The following is a 19,100-nucleotide window of genomic DNA, read 5'->3' as shown; positions in this document are numbered from 1 at the left end:
ACATTGATAGAAGGCGGAAGACTAGAACAAGGCGGCAAGGTTCTAGACGAAGCAAAAGCCATCGGTCCGATTGTTAAGCTATTGAGTTCACAGTCTGCCAGGTTACAAAGAAAATCTCTCATGGCTTTGGAAAGGATTTTTCAAGTAAATGAGTCAACTCTCAAGTATGGAACTTTAGCTCATATTGGCATTAGTGGACATTGCTCGGAAGAAAAAAAAGTGACATGCATGAAATCTCTGGCTGCCAAGGTACTTGGTCAATTGGGTGTGCTTGGTAGACAGACTTCTTACTTTTGATTATTATGTTGTACAATAGATCTCAATACACTTCTCATTTTTGATTGATGTAAATTACACATTCACTTTTTTTCTTACTCTACTATTTGTTCAAATTTTTCTCATATAAGATCACTTTTTTGGTTAATTCTAAGTTCACTTTTTCTTCCGCTGCAAGTTATTGGACTCTTTAGAACATGGCTCATATCATAGAAATAAAAATGTAATGTCATATATTCAAACACATCTCTACAATACATGCCCCTACAGTTCTTCGTCATCACATATGAAATCTAGATAAAAGCTGCCTATAGAAGAATTACAGACAAGCAATTTACAGACTAAAGTAAAGATTGTTCTTCGAAAATATCTAAAATATGAAATTTCCTCTCAGAGGACCGGGCAGCCAGCAACTACAACCCCTTTGGCGGTAGGGCATGTAGCCAAGGGGCAGGGCTCTCCTTTATTCCCCCACCAGTCGAGATTAATGTTCTGGGACTGCAAGGTAAGGAACACCAATATTGTAACAAAGGCAGTTCCGGCATCAAGACCACCAGAGACAACATAGTTATACTTCTTCCACAAATCTTGCCGGTACCTGAAGACAACAAAACCCGAAACAAATGCCAAAAATATCCAACTTGTAAAGTTTATAGCAGTGGCAGGGGGCATCATTCCTGTGGCACCTAGCAAGACAGGCATGTTAACAGCAAGAATCCATTTTTGTTTGGGGAAAGTCCAGTGCGCAAGCCAAACAAGCACCGGGGCAATAGCACCACCAAGGAAAAACCAGTTGATGTTACTGTATTCACCGAGGTTTCCAAAAATTCTGCGGGGTCCAACGAGACCCCAGATAACAGACGCATCAAAGAACACACGGTCCATTGGACAGGTCCAAGGGCTATCCGCTGGCAGCAGGGAGGTATCACAGAGGTTCTGAATGTCTGCCATCAGCCACCACGCTGTGCACTGGTATACAACCACTGCTACAACGGTTCCTACCATCTGTGCTGTGAACATTGCTCTTGGCGGAATCTTCATGTAGTGACCGAGCTTAAAATCCGACACAAATGATAGAGCTTGTGTCATACTTATGTAACCATACACTTTGAAGCACATGTTGGCTACAGGGTGCTCAGGGTAAAGGTATCCAATCACATATTCTGTGATAATATTCAAACCTGGTTCCTGTTGGAAAAGATCGCACAAAATGTCAAAACCAGTACAAGCTTACGGTTTATAACAAATGAAATTTTTAATTTTGTTACCATGTTTGTTGTGGCATAGATGACACCGATTGGGTATGTGAAAGCAAGGGCCATGAAACAAGCAAGCAATGCACCCCACCAAGGCAATTGAAGTGACTCCTTGTAATACACAGAAGCAAACAGGATAAGAGCAATATTGATCGCAAGGATGAGGATAAACCACAATGTTGGCACCGATTTGTAATTCTTCATGAGCCTTGCATGGACATCCTTTTTCTTATTTCCATGAAACGAGTCCAGTATATCCCTGCATAGAAAATTGTCTATTAAAAGAATCCAATGATGTTTCCCTGCACATTAAGGTCAAGCCAAAGCATGACCACAACAATCCTAATTTAAAGTAAATGCTGAAAGTTTAATTTACCTTGCATGAAAAAGTAGAACATGCATAATTGTAGCAGAAAGTGCAGCAAATCCAAAACCATAAGTAAAAGCGAAAAAGGTGCTCATATGCAGAGGCCCTTTCTTTGCATATTCACCGCGATCAAGTTGAAAATTGGAACCAATGATATCGAGGACCTCGTATCTTGAACCATTAGCCATGAACAAATGGCTAGAAAATATTGGGAATGTCTTGGCGCGGTAGATATTAGACCAGTAAGCGATGGGTGATATCACATACATGACAACGAAAAATCCAACAGCAATGTTGGCCGAGGCGAACCATGGGCTAGCCAAAGGAGTACCAAGATATGCTGAAATAGTAGACCAGTCAATCCCAAAAGAACCGATTCCAAGGCCTTTCATGCCAGAACCCAGCTGGTTAACTAGAATAGAATTGGGTCGAATCCAACACACCCAAGAAATAGATGTTAGCATGATGAAAAGATAGCCAGGGAAGATATAGTAAGCAAAACTGGCAATCATCACTAGGAGGAAGAACTGGGTACGAGTCATGCTTCCTTTAGGCCTTTTGCTCTTCTCATGCAGAGCACTGAAGCAATCAGAAATTAAGAGATTCAATACTATTAAGTAAACAATAATAAAACAAATAATAAAAGAAACAATTGGCTAATACTAAGGAGCTAAGAAGAGTTTACCTGAACAATGAAACCTGAACCAGATTACCGGGCCACCACATCTTCTCTGGCTCAACCAGATATTTTCTGAAAATTCCAGCCCAACCAAACCCCAACACCTATAATTTTAAACAGCATGAATACAAAATACTCAAATCTTTGTACTATATCAGCATAAAATCAATCAAAAATCCAAGAAAAGTACCTGAGTGGTGAGCATAACAATAAAGGCAGGAAGAAAAGTGAGCTTCCTCTTGTAGAAGATCTTAACAGCAGTCAAGATATGAGTAGCATAAACACTTCCAGCCCCGCAATTCGCAAATATAGTGATCAAAACATGTTCCTTGACATTAAAAGGCCCCGGATTCATGGTGAACTCAAACCGAGTACCTTGGAAAAAACGGCGCGTGGGCAGCACTCTCGCCATGAAATGTCCGACTGGCACCACAGCAATCTGTGCACTGATGGATGTCACAGTCAACGGCTGAGTCCTGTACCAGAAAAACTGGTTCACAAAGGAGAGAAGGACACATGAGACCAAACCCAGAACCCACATTCGGAATGTGAGCACCGGCAAGGTAGGGTCATCGGTTTTTGGCACTGTCAACTCCACTTGCTCAATGACAGAGCGCTCATCTTCCTGCTCAATCTTTACAGCAGTACTATTATCTATCTCCATGACTCACACTAGAAAACTGAAAACCAAAAGAAAAATAAAACCAATGAGCTCCTTGCTGTGTGCATACCACACACAACGCAGAGAGAGAAAAACAAGGACGAAAGATTTGTGTTATTGGGGTATGGTGTATATAATAGAGAGATAAAAGGAGATGTAAATGCAGGTGAAGAATCAGAATCTAAGTGGATAATGTATATACTAAAACAGATAGGATTGTTAATTAGAGATGAAGATAGGAGTCCAGTGGGTGTAGGACTTGAGTTAAATGAGGAGAAAGATTCCACGATGCATGTGAGAATCCTAATTGCAGTAAAACTATAGAAGTCGTTAGGTTCATAAATACAAGTCCATATCTGTGAAGAAGCGAAAGACGGGCCAGCTAAGAAGTTACTGTTGTTTGTCAAAGGAAAGGAGTTATTGTTGTTTAGCGAACAACCAACCAGAAATCGAATATGAATACGACTCCCTTAATCAGAGTGAGAGAGAAAGAGAGAGTGTTCTTAAGGAGGCAGTCAAAGATTGATTTTAGGATGGTTGGTTGGGTGTCCCTTTCGATGTACCTATTGTGGTATTTAATAATGAGCTTCTGGGTAGCTTGTTATAGTTGTGTTTGATTCACTTTCCCCGTGTTGTACAGGAATCTGGGATTCAAAGCGAGTCATAGTATCCACGCTGCACTGTTGACTAAAAAGGGGTGAAAATCCGACTCAACTTAAGAAAAGAAAAAAAACCACCAAAACGAATTCATTTCTCCGGCTAGATAGACAGTTTATGCTTGACGATCCGAGCCTCCGAGGTGTAGAATTGCTAGAACGTAAGTTTTAGGATTCGTAATTGGATTTTGGATACTCAAGAGCTAAACCCTAATTCTAAAGCGTTGAATTATTATTATTATTTTTTTTTTTAAGATTATCTTTGATACATGTTTTAGAGAGGGTGGGTAAAGAGATTTTCTGGAAGGTTGGACTTTAATCTTCACTAACTAACAAAATAACTCCTTCACTTGGACTATGGAAAAGGTAGTGGTCCCTTGGCCCACTTTTGTCACAAAGCCCACATCACCCCACTTCTATTATTGTGTAGACTGAGGATTTGATAGACCATTTGTCATCAATACTAATTCTAATATTCTATAGTAGGAAGAGGACTGGTTTAATGGAATTGGATCCCATCTCTCTGGCCTATTTTTAACTAGCTTTTACAAATCTCACTAGGTAAATTTCAAAGTCAGCAGCATCTTCCTAATCCTTCCATCTACGGCTCTCGTTTTTTTTCAATGAAAAAAGAAAAATTACAAAACAGAGAGAACAAAATGGAAGGCAGAGAGAATCTTATTATCGTGCCAACAAGCAACATCACCCTTATAACCGAGATTCACCAAAGCATCCGCAACGAAATTAACCTCTCTCGAGACGTGCACAAAGTCAATATGCTCAAAAATCAAAATGATTAGCCAAAACTTTGACATCATGCACTATGCGCCAAGGAGTTGTAACTTGTTGATACAGCCAATTCACCCTCGACCGAGTAACCATGCAAACAGCAGGCTTGATTACAATCTCAAGGCAAGATCTTGTAATCTTTGACTTCTACGGCTCTTGTTGCTTTTGGAAGTTGTCCTTTCATTTGTTGATATTTGTTTAATATTATGGAAAGCAAATACAACTTCTAAGTCAGAGAAAACCTATCTGTGAATCAAAATGTCCTTTTTTAGATTAAACGATTACGATTGGAACGGACCGTTACCGCAAAACTACTCGGCTTTTCCACCTCTCCCCGACAATCAACACGGTCGACAGTGCTAAACCCGTGGAAGAAAATCACCATGGGTCATTTGTACCCAAAAAAAAAAAAAAAAAAAAAAATCACCATGGGTCATTGTCTTCAACAAAGGCATGCATATGCATGACCTTGGGGTGGGGCAAAGGCCACATTGATGATCCTCTAATGATTTCTGTGATATCACATCCTCTATCAACAGATGAGTATGAAACCAATAATTTCCAAGTGGTTACTAGAAGCATGCTGCAATTGACTTTATACTTCTAGACAGGGGACCTAAATCTGAGTAGTTCTTCAATAGGGCAAGCGCTACGGAGGCTACGCAATGCGAGGAACAGTGTACAAGGTAGCATACACTTAAACCACTGTAGCACACCGTATCTAAGATTTCAACCCTAATTTATGGACATGTTATACTAATAGAATCAGTAATCGAAAGAATCAGATGCAACCCAAATGACCATATGCTAACTAATTTTTCTTTCAAAATAAAGAGAAAGAAAAGCACCCAGCCAAAAGGAGGAAATACAACAGGCAAAATAAAATGCAGCAGAGTTTAAAACCAGCTTTTCACAACAATTCTAAAGTGATTGTATCATTAATAAGAACATCTTTAAAAACAAAATGCAGCAGCAATCATTAGAAACCTGTTTATGGTAAAGAAAACAATAAGAACTAAGAAAATGTGTCAATGCTTGAAACAATTTTCTCAAGCAGGACAGGGGCAAAGGCAAATATAAGTTCTGGCCCTAAGCGAGGCCAAAAAAATTAAGTTGCCAGCAACCCCAATCCTAAACAAGGACCGTCTGCCAAAATAACCTATATACATGCACCTGTATCCAGTTTAGCATTTGATTCTTTGAGGATCATCTATAATATAACTGACAGAAGAGAGCAGTGACATACAAAGAGCAATGTTTTCAATACATAAGATATCTACTTCATCAGTTACCACACTTCATCACTAAACAGATATTAAACACTGATCCCTGATCCCAGAGCATGTGAAAATGCAAGTGATCTCAACACGTTCAACTAAAAATAAGTTTACAGTATCTAACGAAACGCATATGGCTTTAGTAATAATTAAAGTGCATACGGAACAGTCTGAAATAAATATATAAAATTGTCTGCAGATGCCAAACCGGAAACCACTCTAGCGATTGCCCCATGATAATCAAGAACCGCATAATTTGAGTTGGTCCTAACTATGCGCCTTTAAAATTCTTGAAACTGCATGTTTGTTGTACGGCCCCTCATTATCACAACCTCCCAAATCATGCAAGTCCTACAGAGAAGAGTCGTTCCACGATTTAGCGTGAATTTTCTTTTTTAATATTTACTCGGCACCTAACGGCCATAAATGAAAAAGGTCGTGTGGATCAAAATCGTTAATCACCTGAAAGACCGCATAATTCAACGCTTCCCTCGGTGCCCCCCACCTGACCTCGCACCAGGATAGCGAGCAAATTGCAACCTTAAATTGACCGAGTCCCGGTCATGCTCATCGAACGTATAACCTGCAAAATCGAGGTCGCCCATTTACGCTGTAACTAGGTACGTTTTTAACGGCGAATTAGGGCATCAGCAGATAGATGTTATAAGACGTGAAATCATTAGCTTAAAATTAGGCCCATCACTTTTCAATACAGCTAACCAGCAAATGTGGTTTCGCACACATTTCCTAAAACAGGTCACATGCTTTAGTATACAGTGATTAGGGAAACCTCAGGAGAATAAGGGTTCAACTTCCAATAACAAAAAAGGAAGTGTAGGTTAACACATGAGATGACTATTGGCTGCTCATTCTTAGACAGGGATTACTAATGTAGCCGAAAATGATCACCCATCTTTTTTAACGAGTTTCAGTAGTCCATTTCACTAATGGACCTTCAACCAATCAAGGCCACATGAAGCAACGGCAATTCCTTCTATTGGTTAGAAGAATTTGGCTTGGGGTATTGGGTGACTTTGCAAACCATGCAACTAGGGACCAAAGTATCAGGTGAAACCAAGACCTAACTCAAGAAACTGACAGATGCTCTTGAAACACAGAATAGGCTGTGACATAAGGGCAACAGCAATGTTCGTTCACCTCCTTCAACTTCAATGTACTCTGGCTCAGAAGACACACACCATTCTTCTTAAGGAGAAGTCCCACGCTTCCTCTCTTGAAATGGATATGCTACAGAACTAAGGAAATGAGAAGCTTTCAGGCTTGAAAATGTCGGTAAGCTTTGGAACTTCAAAGTTTACCCTCAAAAATCTAGTGCACAGATTTCCCACGTGAATTGTGTTCAAATGATGCACTAGTAATCTTTCCTTTCTCATATATATATTATTATTGTTACCTTGCAAAACTAATTATTCTTTCTTTCTCTTTTTTTTTTTTTTTTGGTTAATTGTCAATTCCATAGCACAGTCAAACAGCAAACGACACAATTGACTACATACAACTTTATCTTCTTTCTTGCTTATTTTAAAGGAAAATGCATCATGAATGATTTGGCAGTGCCTCTTCTTGCAAAGTGACTAAATGATTTAGGAAATGCAACTCCACCACCAATTGTATAAGAAAATCCAACAAATAAGCAATTAACTGGAATGGCCAGCTCACATATGTGGCTATGGTCACTAAAACTTGAAAGGAAATTGTAAGCTCACCTTGCAAGGCATCCATAGCAGTGGCTGCATGGGCAGGGCTCATAAAATCAACAAAACAAAGTACCAAAGGTTCACCTCCAGGCTGCACAAATAGGCTATTAGTGAATCCACTAACCATTAGCTATTGAATCTACCCTTGAAGAAAGATAAACTTACATGTCTTGATTCCTTGCTTACGAGTCTCACTTCTTTGTAGCCAACAAATGGGCGAAAGATGTCTTGAAACAAAGTGAAGGAAAAGTCTACTAAAGGTAAAGAGCAACGAAACATAGAAAAGAGAAAGAAAACTGAGAGCTATCCAAAGTCCAAAAATAAAAGGATACGAGCTACTTCACGTCGTGTACAGTTGGCAGGCAATCCTTCCACAAAAAGTGTACTGGTAGCACCAGGAGGAAGGGGAACCTCAGGCCTCCCACTTCCCAATCCCAAGACCCTCTCTTTTACAGGCCCAGGTTCAACCATTCCCATCATTCGTGGGTCATCAACAGAACGACCAGGTAGTCCCCCGCTCATGTTTCTAGCAGACTGTCCCCCACTATAAGATGACATTTGCTGAAAGTTTACTTGTTACATTAGCCTCCTACTATAAATAAAATATATAGAGTGAGAATGTAAGTGAGAAGCAAAAAGTGAGTACCGCAGAACGCAGGTAGCGATCATATGATGCATTAATGGAGTCTGTATCTCTCATCCCACGGAGTGAACCTCTATCATCTTCATGGGGATAATAACCAGGCAGGTCATGGCCACTATGGGAATCTAAAAGATTAAGGGTGTACATCAGTAACAGCACATGATTCTAAGAAATCAAACTACAACAGCATGGAACATACAGAAAAGAGAATATCAATTTAATATTGCAGAAAATGTAAAAGAAGTCGATTGCTGTAATCACTTGAAACACACTATTAGTCAATCAGGTAATTAAGTAGTTAAGATCCATAAAGATGCCCAAATATCAGAAGATTATGCATCTGCTAACATTATCTCTTGACTTTCTTTTGGCATCCAAAGTGACAGCTCAGTACTTTAATGCTAGCTATAGTGTAGTGATCCAGAATAATAGCATATCTCCGAATAACCACAACTAAAAATGTGGATAATATGATCTGCATACCTTCAAATGGAATGCAGAAACAGGCATAAACAGACAATCCGTAGATGAAAGTAATTCTTAAATGATTAATAATTATAGATAGCCTAAAAGGGCATTTAGTCACTTTCCAGAAAGCAGCTATAATTTCAAAATATGAGTGCAGCAAAGAGCCAGCACAAAGCCTGGATTTAAAAATTAGGTAAAAACAGATAAAGAACCCAAATATTGAAACTTCAACAGTACCAACAGTGAAGAGAACCTAAGAGTCGGAACCAGCCAAGATGCTACCCTAATTGAATCAATACTGATCATTAAACAAACAAATGGGTGTCCATGTTATAAGGAAACTGCCTATCCTCAAATGCAGTTCAAGGGATAGGAAATTCTTCACAAAAGTGATCGAATGAAGTTAGCAATGCTTATTTCCAGCTACTATATGCATGCTCTAAACAGAAAGGTTACAGTCATAACTGTGCAACCAACACACCACATGCAGATACCGAGCTACCATGAACGCAAACTTATCATCTAATGCAATCGAGGACACCCTAGTAACAATGCAAAGCACCAATTGTATGCATCAGAATCCAACACAGCACCTTAATAAGCTGATTTAACACACACAACAACAATGATGGAATCGATACAGCACAGATCATACTAAAGTCATGTTACCACCACTTAAAACCTCCAATAAACTGCTCAAACAGTAACCAAATCTAGCATTTCAATCACAAACAAAACAACTTCCACTCCAATTTCAATTCCTCAACCCAATAAACCCTAGCTCCACCACTACTGAGCTCTCCCTATGCCATTTAACCAAAAAAACTCTTATCTCACTTTCAATTCAGCTCTCTCAGCACTCCAAACAGATCCTCTCAAATCCAGTAACCCTAATTTCACCAATCAAATCAAAGCACCAGAAAGTTAAAACGAAACCGCACCCTAAACCCTTGGAATTCTACGAGATTCGTGAAAGGAATTCGATGCGTACCGTAATCGGGACGCGGGCGCTTCCCCATGCCGGAATTCATCCCCGACGGAGGCGGCTGCCGTCCGTCGCTGTACCTCCAATAAGCGTCGGCCATGTGTAAGAGTCTCTGTGAGGGTTTGAAGAAGAGAGAGAGAGAGAGAGAGAGAGCTGAAAGCACGAAGGAGATTGAGAGAAGAGGGGAAATGAGATCGTGAGATCAAAAATCTCTAATGGTGTGAGGTGAAGTGGCCAAGTGCTCAGAGAGTCTCTGCAGTTACGTTTTACTTTTACAATCGTCTCTTTACTTTCCCTTCACAGCTTTTACCTCCAGGTAAATTTTTTCTTTATAAGTGTATTTTCACCATTTTGGTAAAGTAAACTTTCACTATTTGTCCGTTCTTGAAATTTTAGTTCAATTCGTAGTAATTTTATTGTTTTTACCGTTCATTATAATACAAGTGCAAAAGAATGAAGCTCGATTGGTCATGGAAACGTACCGACTAAACAGACAGACAAAAACTTGCTATTATATATTTCGATGGTCAAACGATTTTTTTAATTTAATTGATTTTTTCTTCTTCTTTTGATGTAGAAATTTTTTTTTTCTTAGGAATGTAAATATAAAATATTCACTATTTGCGCGATTGGTCCCTATTTAGTCATAAAAATGTAAAGTGATTTCATTGTATTTACCATTCATACAAGTGTTAGATGAATGAATCTCGTTTTGTCATTGACATGTATCAAATAAACAGACAAACAAAAATATTAACTTGTTAATATATATTTCGAAGATCAACCGAATTTTAATTTAGTTGATTTTTTTTTCTATAAAGATACTTTTTCAACTATAATGTGAAGAAATTATAAATTTATTTTATGATTAACAAAGTAAGTCATAAGAAGAGTTAAAAATGAAAGTTACTAGCATTACTCATTTGATGTACACTAAAAATACATTACTCATTCCACTGCAGAACAATGCCCATTCAATTAATGAAACACTACCTTAGTTATTAAGTTTCATTATTAGGCTTCCTGATTGGAAGAGTGACATTAGTTAATAGTTAATAAACCAATAAGTCATTGCTTGAGTGCTTGTGTGACAATGTGACTCAATACCTGACCAAATCGCTTTTTTTTTTTTTTTTTTTTTGAGAATACCAAATCGCTTAGTATAAACATAGTCAACAACTCAACCTAGTCATTCACCAAAGGTTTTTCTGGGCCATGATTCATCAAGTCCATCCATTTCTTCTTATCCCTCTTAAGTTAACTTCCACTTGATTTTATTTTTTTATTCATTGTTTCTCCTTTTATATCTCTTTGCATCACCTAACCTTGTCTCATCTCAACCTCAATTCCAACTCCAAAAGCCTCTAATATACTAAAACTGTTCCAATTCAACTTTCTGACCCAGCTTAATTGGCTGGCCTCCTGATCCTATAAAGTTGTCCACCTTGTGCTGTTGATCATCTTATCTCACGGAGCATAGTTTCTTGACACTCCTCCATCCCTTGTATGCAGATATTTTAATTCCTCTTTTGTCTCATTAACTTTGCCCTTTCATATATAATGATTACTTTCATGTTGGAATAGAATGTGAATCTGTGATTGTGATTGACTTAATCACTATTGGTGTTGTTAAGCTTTCAGTTTAATGGCGGAATATGGTGGCAACCCCTTCTTCAGCTGCAGGAGCTGCAAAAACCCTCTGGCTCTGCACGAAGATCTTCTGTCAAAAAAATATTGGGTGAAGAATCGAAGATTAATATTGCAGTTGTTTAACCTAAATTGTTGTACATTAATAGTGTAATAGTGTTAACTATGTTGCTTGTTGCTGATATTTGGTTGTTTAGGCAAAATCTGGGGCAGCATACATGTTCTCTCATGCAATGAACGTCATTGTGGGACAAAAGGAGGACAGGAAGTTGATTACTGGTGTTTTTTCTGTTGCTGACATATATTGCAGCAATTGTGGTCAAGAATTAGGATGGAAGTATGTTCAAGCTTATGATCCGCGGCAAATGCACAAGGAAGGCAAGTTTATAATCGAGAGAGCAAAAATTCTCAAGGAGTACTAACAATAATACTGTCACATCAGAGATGAACAAGGCAATACATAATTACATACGACTACTGAGAATAAGTCTATTACCATTTGGAAGTTCTCTCTTCCTTTGTGAATATTATGTCTGCTTGTTGGTTCTGCTTGTTTTTGCAGCAACTGATGTGATGTTATGATTATCTGAGAAATAAGATTATGTGCTATCTGTACCTATTACCTAATGTTAAAATTTGAGTTTGTTACTGCAGTTTCTCTTAATTATGTTGATTGAGATTGCTCACCTTACATGCATTAAGAAGAACTTCAAGATTTAAGGCTTGATTATGTGGCTCAAAGTTTGGAAGGAGAGTACTGCAATTCCCTAATATATATGAATTAATACCAAACTTGGGAATTAAATCAATTAATAACCATCGTTGTTAAAGTTATAAGCTTTATTTTCGGCTGCTCAATCATCTGAGGATCCATGGCTCAAAATGACTCTGGTGCCAAACTAGTCTGCATTATATATAGCAGTTGGCACTTTTGCATATCCTCCATGTTTCAAACTTCAAAGGGTTAATAAGCTTAACTCACTTCTGCATATTTAGATCCACAAAACAAGATCAGTTTTCCACGCTGTTGTTTAGGCTCATTCTTTGATGTGACATGTGAAGCTAAAAGGCTATCCTTTTTGCACAAGAGTTGGGATTCCTATATGTGGTATAGACAACTGAAAAGTCTCCATCTTTATTTAGCTCTTGGGAATTTGGCTTGAAATTCATGCCTGTAGTCTGCATCTTCTAGTTAAAATACTGGAAAGTTTCCACTTGGGTAAAACTTGGGTCAGGTGAGACCCATTTCTAGCTTTCCAGTTTTGACAATTCAACAAGTTTAGATGATTGATACCAAACATAACCAACAAGGCAAATGAGCTTGCGCGTGTTCAGCTCTCACTCTTAGAGCGCGTGAGTGTTAACACTTGCTGACTCAACCAGTTAAGTCATCAAGCTCAATCTTGTCAAAAAAAAAAAAGTCATCAAGCTCAAAACACAGCAGAAAGTCCTCCTTCTCCTCCCAACTCTATTATTATAGTTTGGAATAAGCAACCATGAATCTCAAGACTCCACAGTTCACAGGTTTAGTTCCTTTTCTTTTCTCCACTCCATCACATCAGTCTTGCTTTTCATTAAAACCAATGTGATTTCTCTGTGAAATTTCATGCCTTGGATTGCACTTAATGCTCTACAATTCAACAAGGTTTCATTACTCTCCAATTCTTCAAGTAAAGTGCAAAGAAGTTTCACAAATTATTGACAAACTATGATTTATTAGGATATGATCTTACTCATTTTACAGCTCAGATCCTCATCCATCCCCATTACACTATCATTTTATTATTGGGTTTTACTTTTTTTCCATGAAAGACTCCACCTTTCCCCTTCTTAATTATTTGTTTATTGATTTTTACACTCGGTTGTTAAAATTTATCTTCAAAATGTTCTTGTTGCTTATCCTTTATTGCAATCATGTCACTTTCACAGCCTTTTTTTTATATATATTTTTTGTAAATTTAATATTTTGCTTTTGGAATCTTTGTTCAACCCTGTAATCCATTGTGCTCTAATCTTGCACGCTAACACAGTCGGTGCTCTTATCTTTTGGTTTCAGGTTTCTGGGTCATCATTGATCTTGTTCTAGGTGATCAAAGTTCTGTTCTTTTCATTCATTTTTTTGCTACTGTATCTTTGTGTTCTCTGTGTTTGATTGTCTGGCTTTGTTGTTTGGTTTTTCTGGTTTTGGTGAGCAGTGAGGTGTTTAGAGCTGAATTGGTTAAATTAATGGCGGATTTGGTAGGGCCTAGATTGTACAGCTGCTGTAATTGCCGAAACCATGTTTCACTTCATGATGATATAGTTTCTAAAGCCTTTCAGGTGAGCCACAACAACATTAGAGTTGACTTGTTTGATGCTTTTGCTGTTGTTATTGGTTCATATGGTTATTGATCATTGATTGTTGAGAAGGTTATACTTATGGGGTTAAGGATCAAGTGGTTTTGAAAGAGCGTAAATTTTTGTAAGAAAAATGATCTTGTGTAGAAGAATTACAGTTGGGGGTGCCAACTTTATGTGTGTAGGTTGTTTGCTATGATCAATGTGAGAAGATAAATGCCAAATCAATATAAGATGATAAAATTTATGTCTTGATGATAGATTCATATCTTACAGACATAAAGCGAAAGCTGAACTACATTGAAAATAAGAATTCGGATTGCTCTGTTGGGCTTTGATCTTGTGACTCCAATCTTTTGAAAATTATATGAATGTTTGGTTTCATTTCATAATTGACTGTGATAGTAGGTTTTGGACATGTTTTAGTGATTTAGTCCACCATTGTTTTCTGCATTTCTGTTTCTAGGGAAAACACGGTCGAGCTTTTCTGTTCTCCCATGCGATGAATATAGTTGTTGGGGCGAAGGAAGACAGGCATCTGATGACGGGTCTGCATACTGTGGCTGACATCTCTTGCGGCGACTGCCATGAGGTGTTGGGGTGGAAGTATGAAAGAGCCTATGAGGCTTCACAGAAGTACAAGGAAGGGAAGTTCATATTTGAGAAGTCGAAAATTGTTAAGGAGGGTTGGTAGCAACTAGCAAGGGGTTGTGCCTTTCATTCCGATTGATATGTTGTACAGATCAAGCTTGGGATCCCTTGAAAATTGGTCATTGTTTTGTGCTTTTGAGTCTTGCCATTTGCAATTGTCCATTGCCATTGCAATTGTCCAAAGTTGTATGATCATCGAATTCATGTGTCAATAAAAGTTGTGGCATTTCTCAACTCAAGTTTTGTGTGCTATGTTGCTGTGTAAATCAGTAATTGACTTGTTCTGTTGTTCTATAAAATGATTTACTGTGTGAAGAATCAATAGCATGAAATAGAAGGATATGGCGTCGGTTTGGTTTCCTGATAAAATAAAGGGCAAATTTTCCTTGCTATGGTTCCAGAATAACATAAGTTGCAGAGCAGTGAGAAATATAGTCATATCCTTCCAGTTCCAGAGAAGTGAAGCAATGCAGTTGTGTGAACTTATGATGGCAACTAACCAGATTGTTAAGTTGCATCTTCTTTTAGAATGCTTTTAGGAATGTATTATATTCCAGATTGTTTTAGGAATTATTCTTTACTGGTGATCTTAGGTAGTTTAGAAGTATTAGGAATAATCTTTTACTATCAGTTTTAGAACTAGTCTAGCTTCTATAAATAGGAGGCATTGTAGTAGGTGAAGGGCAGACCTGATTGATAACGATTATAAACTTCCTAAACCTCCTGTTCTTAATTCTCTCTTCTATTTCGCAGTTCTCTTCTCTAACCCCTATCTACTATCCTTTCTTTCTACATCCTCAGTCCCTGACCACCTGCTTCTACATCAATTTGGTATCAAAGCCATACCCCGATCTTTGCTTCCCTTGATCATTTTGCTCACACCTTGTCTATCTACAACTCCACTTTCTCGAGACACCATGACAGTGAAAGAACTTGAGGAGTCCCATGCTGTGCTGAAGACCCAAGTCACTGAACTTAGTAAGAACATGACCAAGTTCCAAGCCGAGGTTGCCACTCTTAGCAGGGCTGTGACCCGATCCCAAGAGGAGACGACCACGTTTCTCCATGCATTTTGTGAGAAGATACAGAAACAACTTCAGATTGCAGAGTCCAAAAAGGACGACACCCCTAAGCCAAAACCGGTCACTGATGGCATTCTTCCTACATCCTCAGTCTCTGACCACCTGCTTCTACATCAACTTACCTCGATTAATTTGAAGATTGGGGTACATGCCTGTACATTGAATTGTATATCTGCACACTGCACACCTTTCATCATAGAAAAAAGAGGAATTTGATTATACACCCAAATTCACACACACCTTTTAGATTAAACCCATCTATAAGATTGTTTTAATATACACTCAAACCTATTAATTAGGTTTATCTAAAAAAAAAAACTGTTCAAGTAAATCTCTATTTGTGTCTGGCCCAAACTGTAGGTTTCTTGACCTAGTGATAATAGGGTTTAATTAGATAATCTCAGAGAATCTGAGAGATTCCTATTCAATGTATGATTACATTTCCTTGTACAATTCAGATTCTATGCCTTGTAATCCTCTATATAAAGAGACCCCTTATCAATGAGAATACACAACAATTTTCTCTCAATTCTCGTTTCCCTAAAACACGTTATCAACACGAAACTTTAACCCTGAAACCCTAATTTCGCACCCCTCAAATCCCAGCATCCACCGCCTCACATATTGAAGCCAAAGCCTCAAGGAACCCAGAACCGGCGGCGGAACCACCAGAACCGGCCGGAATCATCCTGAACCGGCCACCGAAAAATTCAGACCGGACATCTCATTCGCTGTGAACTTGTTAGCTAGATATAGCTCTACGCCAACACGACACCATTGGACTGGTGTAAAAGATATCTTTTGATACCTAAGTGGTACGATTGATATAAGTTTGTTCTATCCCTACAGAGAGACGATGGATTAAGACCCATCAAATGCCAGGGACACCATACATAGTGGTTCACGTCCCCTATCCCCATCCCAAAATGATATAAGTGTTTTGGAAGGTTTTGCTGATGCTGGGTACCTCTCTGACCCGCACAAAGGTCGTTCCCAAATTGGTTATGTATTCACCTAGGCCTCCTCATTTAGCCCTTCGGCCCTAAGCCCGCCCGGCCGGCAGGGCCGAAGCCCTACCCGGCCCTTGCATTAGGGCGGGCCGGCCCTACCCTTTCTTAAATAGGGTAGGTTTAGGGTCATGCAAATGAAGCCCGACCCTACCCTACGACCCGGCTCGTTTGAGCCCGTTAGGGCCCTTTAAGCCCGCCCAATTAAGCCCTAATAATTTTCTATTTTTTAAATATGTTTCTCTTTAGTCTATAACATACAACTTATCTCTTTTCGTAATTGATTTCCAAGCTTTATTTTCTTTAATTTTTGTTTCTTTTGTTAAACAACAATTAATTTGGGAGATTTAGAGAGATAGTTAATTGAATATAACCATCTTAACTAATATTTATAAATGTTATAACTTATAAGTTAATTCCAATATATATATATATATATATATATATATATATATATTTATATTAAAAATGATCAACAAAAAACAATGAGTCTTGTATTAGCTATATAACCATTGAGCCACATTTTGAGATAAAAAATAAAAATAATATATTTCTTTTTGTTAAACAAATTAAGGCCCTTTTAGGCCCATTTCGGCCCTATTTGGCCCTATTCGGAAGGCCGGCCTGACCCGGCCCTTTCGGCCCTAGTGGCTCGGGCCTTTCGGGCGGGTAAGGGTTAGCAAATATAAGCCCCGGCGCGACCCTACCCGACCCAAAATTTTGTTGACTTTGACTAGGCCCGACCCTAAGCCCTAAAATTTAGGGTAGGGCCGGCCCTAGCCCGGCCCATGATGACCCCTATATTCACCATGGGAAATACCGTGATATTTTGGAGGTCTACAAAGCAAACCTTAGTTGCTACCTCTTCTAATCATGCAGAGATTATTGCTCTTCACGAAGCAGTTCGTGAATGTATATGGCTTCGATCCATAGTTACGCATGTTCGAAGTAATTGTGGTCTGAAGTCTACCACAGATGAGCCCACGAGCATTTATGAGGATAATGCTGCTTGCATTGAACAAATGAAGCAATGCTACATCAAAGGCGACAACACCAAGCACATATCGCCCAAATTCTTCTACAATCAGCAACAACAGAAGCTCCTCAAGATCAAAGTGAACCAGGTTCGATCTGAGGACAATGTGGCAGACTTGTTCACTAAGTCATTGCCTAAATCCATGTTCGAGAAACATGTGGCAAGTATTGGCTTGCGTAAGTTATCTGAACTCCCATGATCGTAGTCATCAGGGGGAGGCGCAGACATCAGGGGGAGATGTCTACATGTTCATCTCGAAACGTGAAGAGTGTGTTGTACTCTTTTTCTCCTTCGACTGAGGTTATTTTTGTCCCACAGGGTTTTTGTTACTCGGCAAGGTTTTTGACGAGACAACGAGAGGAGCACCACGTTTTGGCGACACAAGGAGGAGTGTTCAAGTAAATCTCTATTTTGTATATGGCCCAAACTCTAGATTTCTTGACCTAGTGATAATAGGGTTTAATTAGATAATCTCGGAGAATCTTAAAGATTCCTATTCAATGTATGATTACCTTTCCTTGTACAATTCAGATTCTATGTCTTGTAATCCTCTATATAAAGAGACCCCTATTATCAATGAGAATACACAGCAATTTTCTCTCAATTCTCGTTTTCCTAAAACAAAAACCTATTAAATAGGATAAATATTAAAATCCATTGTTGTTAAGAATTACTAAAGCTGCCACCATCCCCAAACTTTTTGTAGATGCAAGTCTTGAAACGGTTACGCAAAGACATCGCCCAGAATTAATCAACTCTTGATTCCAGCAATTGAAATCAATATCTGGGTTGGTGGTTATGTAATCTCCACATTCAAAAGCTGGAATTATAGGTGCCTAGAATGATTTAGGTACAAATTGTGAACTCCCTGAATGATAGGTACCTAAATCATTTGCTTATGTTAAAACCCACACGATGTTTAACACCTGAATGATAGACAAAATTATGCAATTTTACATATGGTTCATTCTACCTAAGTTATTCCCTGATTGATAGGTACAAATTGTGAACTCCTAAATGATAGGTACCTAAATCATTTGCTTATGTAAAAACTCACGTGATATTTAACACTTGTACGATAGGAAAAATTATACAATTATACCTATGGTTCATCTAGAAATACCAAAATTAGCAAGTGAAAGTTAATGACAAGGGTGTTGGGTTATTCTATTTTATTTCCGGTAAATGAGGTGAAATGAATATTTTACTAAAAAGTCAACAACTATATTTGAGAAATATTTTATCTATTCAATCAGAAGGGTAAAATAGTCAAAATAAAAAATGTGAAAAATCATAATTATAGACTTAAAACCTATAAGGAAGGTTTAATTATGTGAATTGGTGTAGATTAAAATAAAATATAGGAATTGTTTAAGGAAAACTAAAATTGGGAGAGAATTGAGTCGTGCTTTCATTGATAATAGGGGCCTCTTCATATAGAGGATTACAAGCATAGAGATAGAGTTGTACATGCAAACATAATCGTACATTGATTGGATATCTCTTAAGATTCTCCGAGAATATCTCTAATATAAACCCTATTTCAACTAGAGCAAGTAATCTCG

General features: G+C 38.3%; 4 protein-coding genes across 7 annotated transcripts; 2 read left to right on the top strand and 2 right to left on the bottom strand.

Moving 5' to 3' along the window:
- Window positions 1-457: 457 nt before the first annotated feature.
- LOC133713655 (oligopeptide transporter 6-like) lies at window positions 458-7,902 on the bottom strand. The gene is made up of 7 exons (XM_062139685.1): window positions 7,845-7,902; window positions 7,689-7,770; window positions 2,769-3,258; window positions 2,585-2,682; window positions 1,909-2,478; window positions 1,545-1,791; window positions 458-1,464 (listed from the first exon to the last, which is right to left on the bottom strand). The coding sequence occupies exons 3-7, from the start codon at window positions 3,240-3,242 to the stop codon at window positions 667-669; spliced, it is 2,187 nt and encodes a 728-aa protein (XP_061995669.1). The 5' UTR covers window positions 3,243-3,258; window positions 7,689-7,770; window positions 7,845-7,902; the 3' UTR covers window positions 458-666.
- On the bottom strand, window positions 5,907-10,036 carry LOC133713656 (RNA-binding protein 2-like). Its single transcript, XM_062139686.1, has 7 exons — window positions 9,782-10,036; window positions 8,326-8,447; window positions 8,012-8,240; window positions 7,845-7,906; window positions 7,689-7,770; window positions 6,424-6,544; window positions 5,907-6,312 (listed from the first exon to the last, which is right to left on the bottom strand). Exons 1-6 carry the CDS (start codon window positions 9,873-9,875, stop codon window positions 6,441-6,443), a joined length of 693 nt encoding a protein of 230 aa, XP_061995670.1. The 5' UTR covers window positions 9,876-10,036; the 3' UTR covers window positions 5,907-6,312; window positions 6,424-6,440.
- Window positions 10,037-10,985: 949 nt separating this feature from the next.
- LOC133717048 (protein yippee-like At4g27740) lies at window positions 10,986-12,070 on the top strand. Of its 2 annotated transcripts, none has more exons than XM_062143673.1 (3): window positions 10,986-11,279; window positions 11,417-11,513; window positions 11,620-12,070. In XM_062143673.1, the coding sequence occupies exons 2-3, from the start codon at window positions 11,421-11,423 to the stop codon at window positions 11,842-11,844; spliced, it is 318 nt and encodes a 105-aa protein (XP_061999657.1). In that variant the 5' UTR covers window positions 10,986-11,279; window positions 11,417-11,420; the 3' UTR covers window positions 11,845-12,070. The 2 variants fall into 2 exon arrangements, with proteins under 2 accessions (XP_061999657.1, XP_061999658.1); XM_062143674.1 differs by having other exon boundaries at window positions 11,410-11,513.
- Window positions 12,071-12,842: 772 nt separating this feature from the next.
- LOC133715601 (protein yippee-like At4g27745) lies at window positions 12,843-14,536 on the top strand. Of its 3 annotated transcripts, none has more exons than XM_062142143.1 (4): window positions 12,843-12,946; window positions 13,479-13,508; window positions 13,618-13,741; window positions 14,226-14,529. In XM_062142143.1, the coding sequence occupies exons 3-4, from the start codon at window positions 13,649-13,651 to the stop codon at window positions 14,451-14,453; spliced, it is 321 nt and encodes a 106-aa protein (XP_061998127.1). In that variant the 5' UTR covers window positions 12,843-12,946; window positions 13,479-13,508; window positions 13,618-13,648; the 3' UTR covers window positions 14,454-14,529. The 3 variants fall into 3 exon arrangements, with proteins under 3 accessions (XP_061998127.1, XP_061998128.1, XP_061998129.1); XM_062142144.1 differs by having other exon boundaries at window positions 12,937-13,067; window positions 14,226-14,531; XM_062142145.1 differs by lacking the exon at window positions 12,843-12,946 and having other exon boundaries at window positions 13,498-13,508; window positions 14,226-14,536.
- The last annotated feature ends 4,564 nt before the right edge of the window (window positions 14,537-19,100 follow it).

This window comes from Rosa rugosa, chromosome 6 (assembly GCF_958449725.1).
Source record: "Rosa rugosa chromosome 6, drRosRugo1.1, whole genome shotgun sequence".
Taxonomy (NCBI): Eukaryota; Viridiplantae; Streptophyta; class Magnoliopsida; order Rosales; family Rosaceae; genus Rosa; species Rosa rugosa.
Note: the sequence above shows the minus strand (reverse complement) of the source record. Positions and strands in the feature narration are given on the sequence as shown.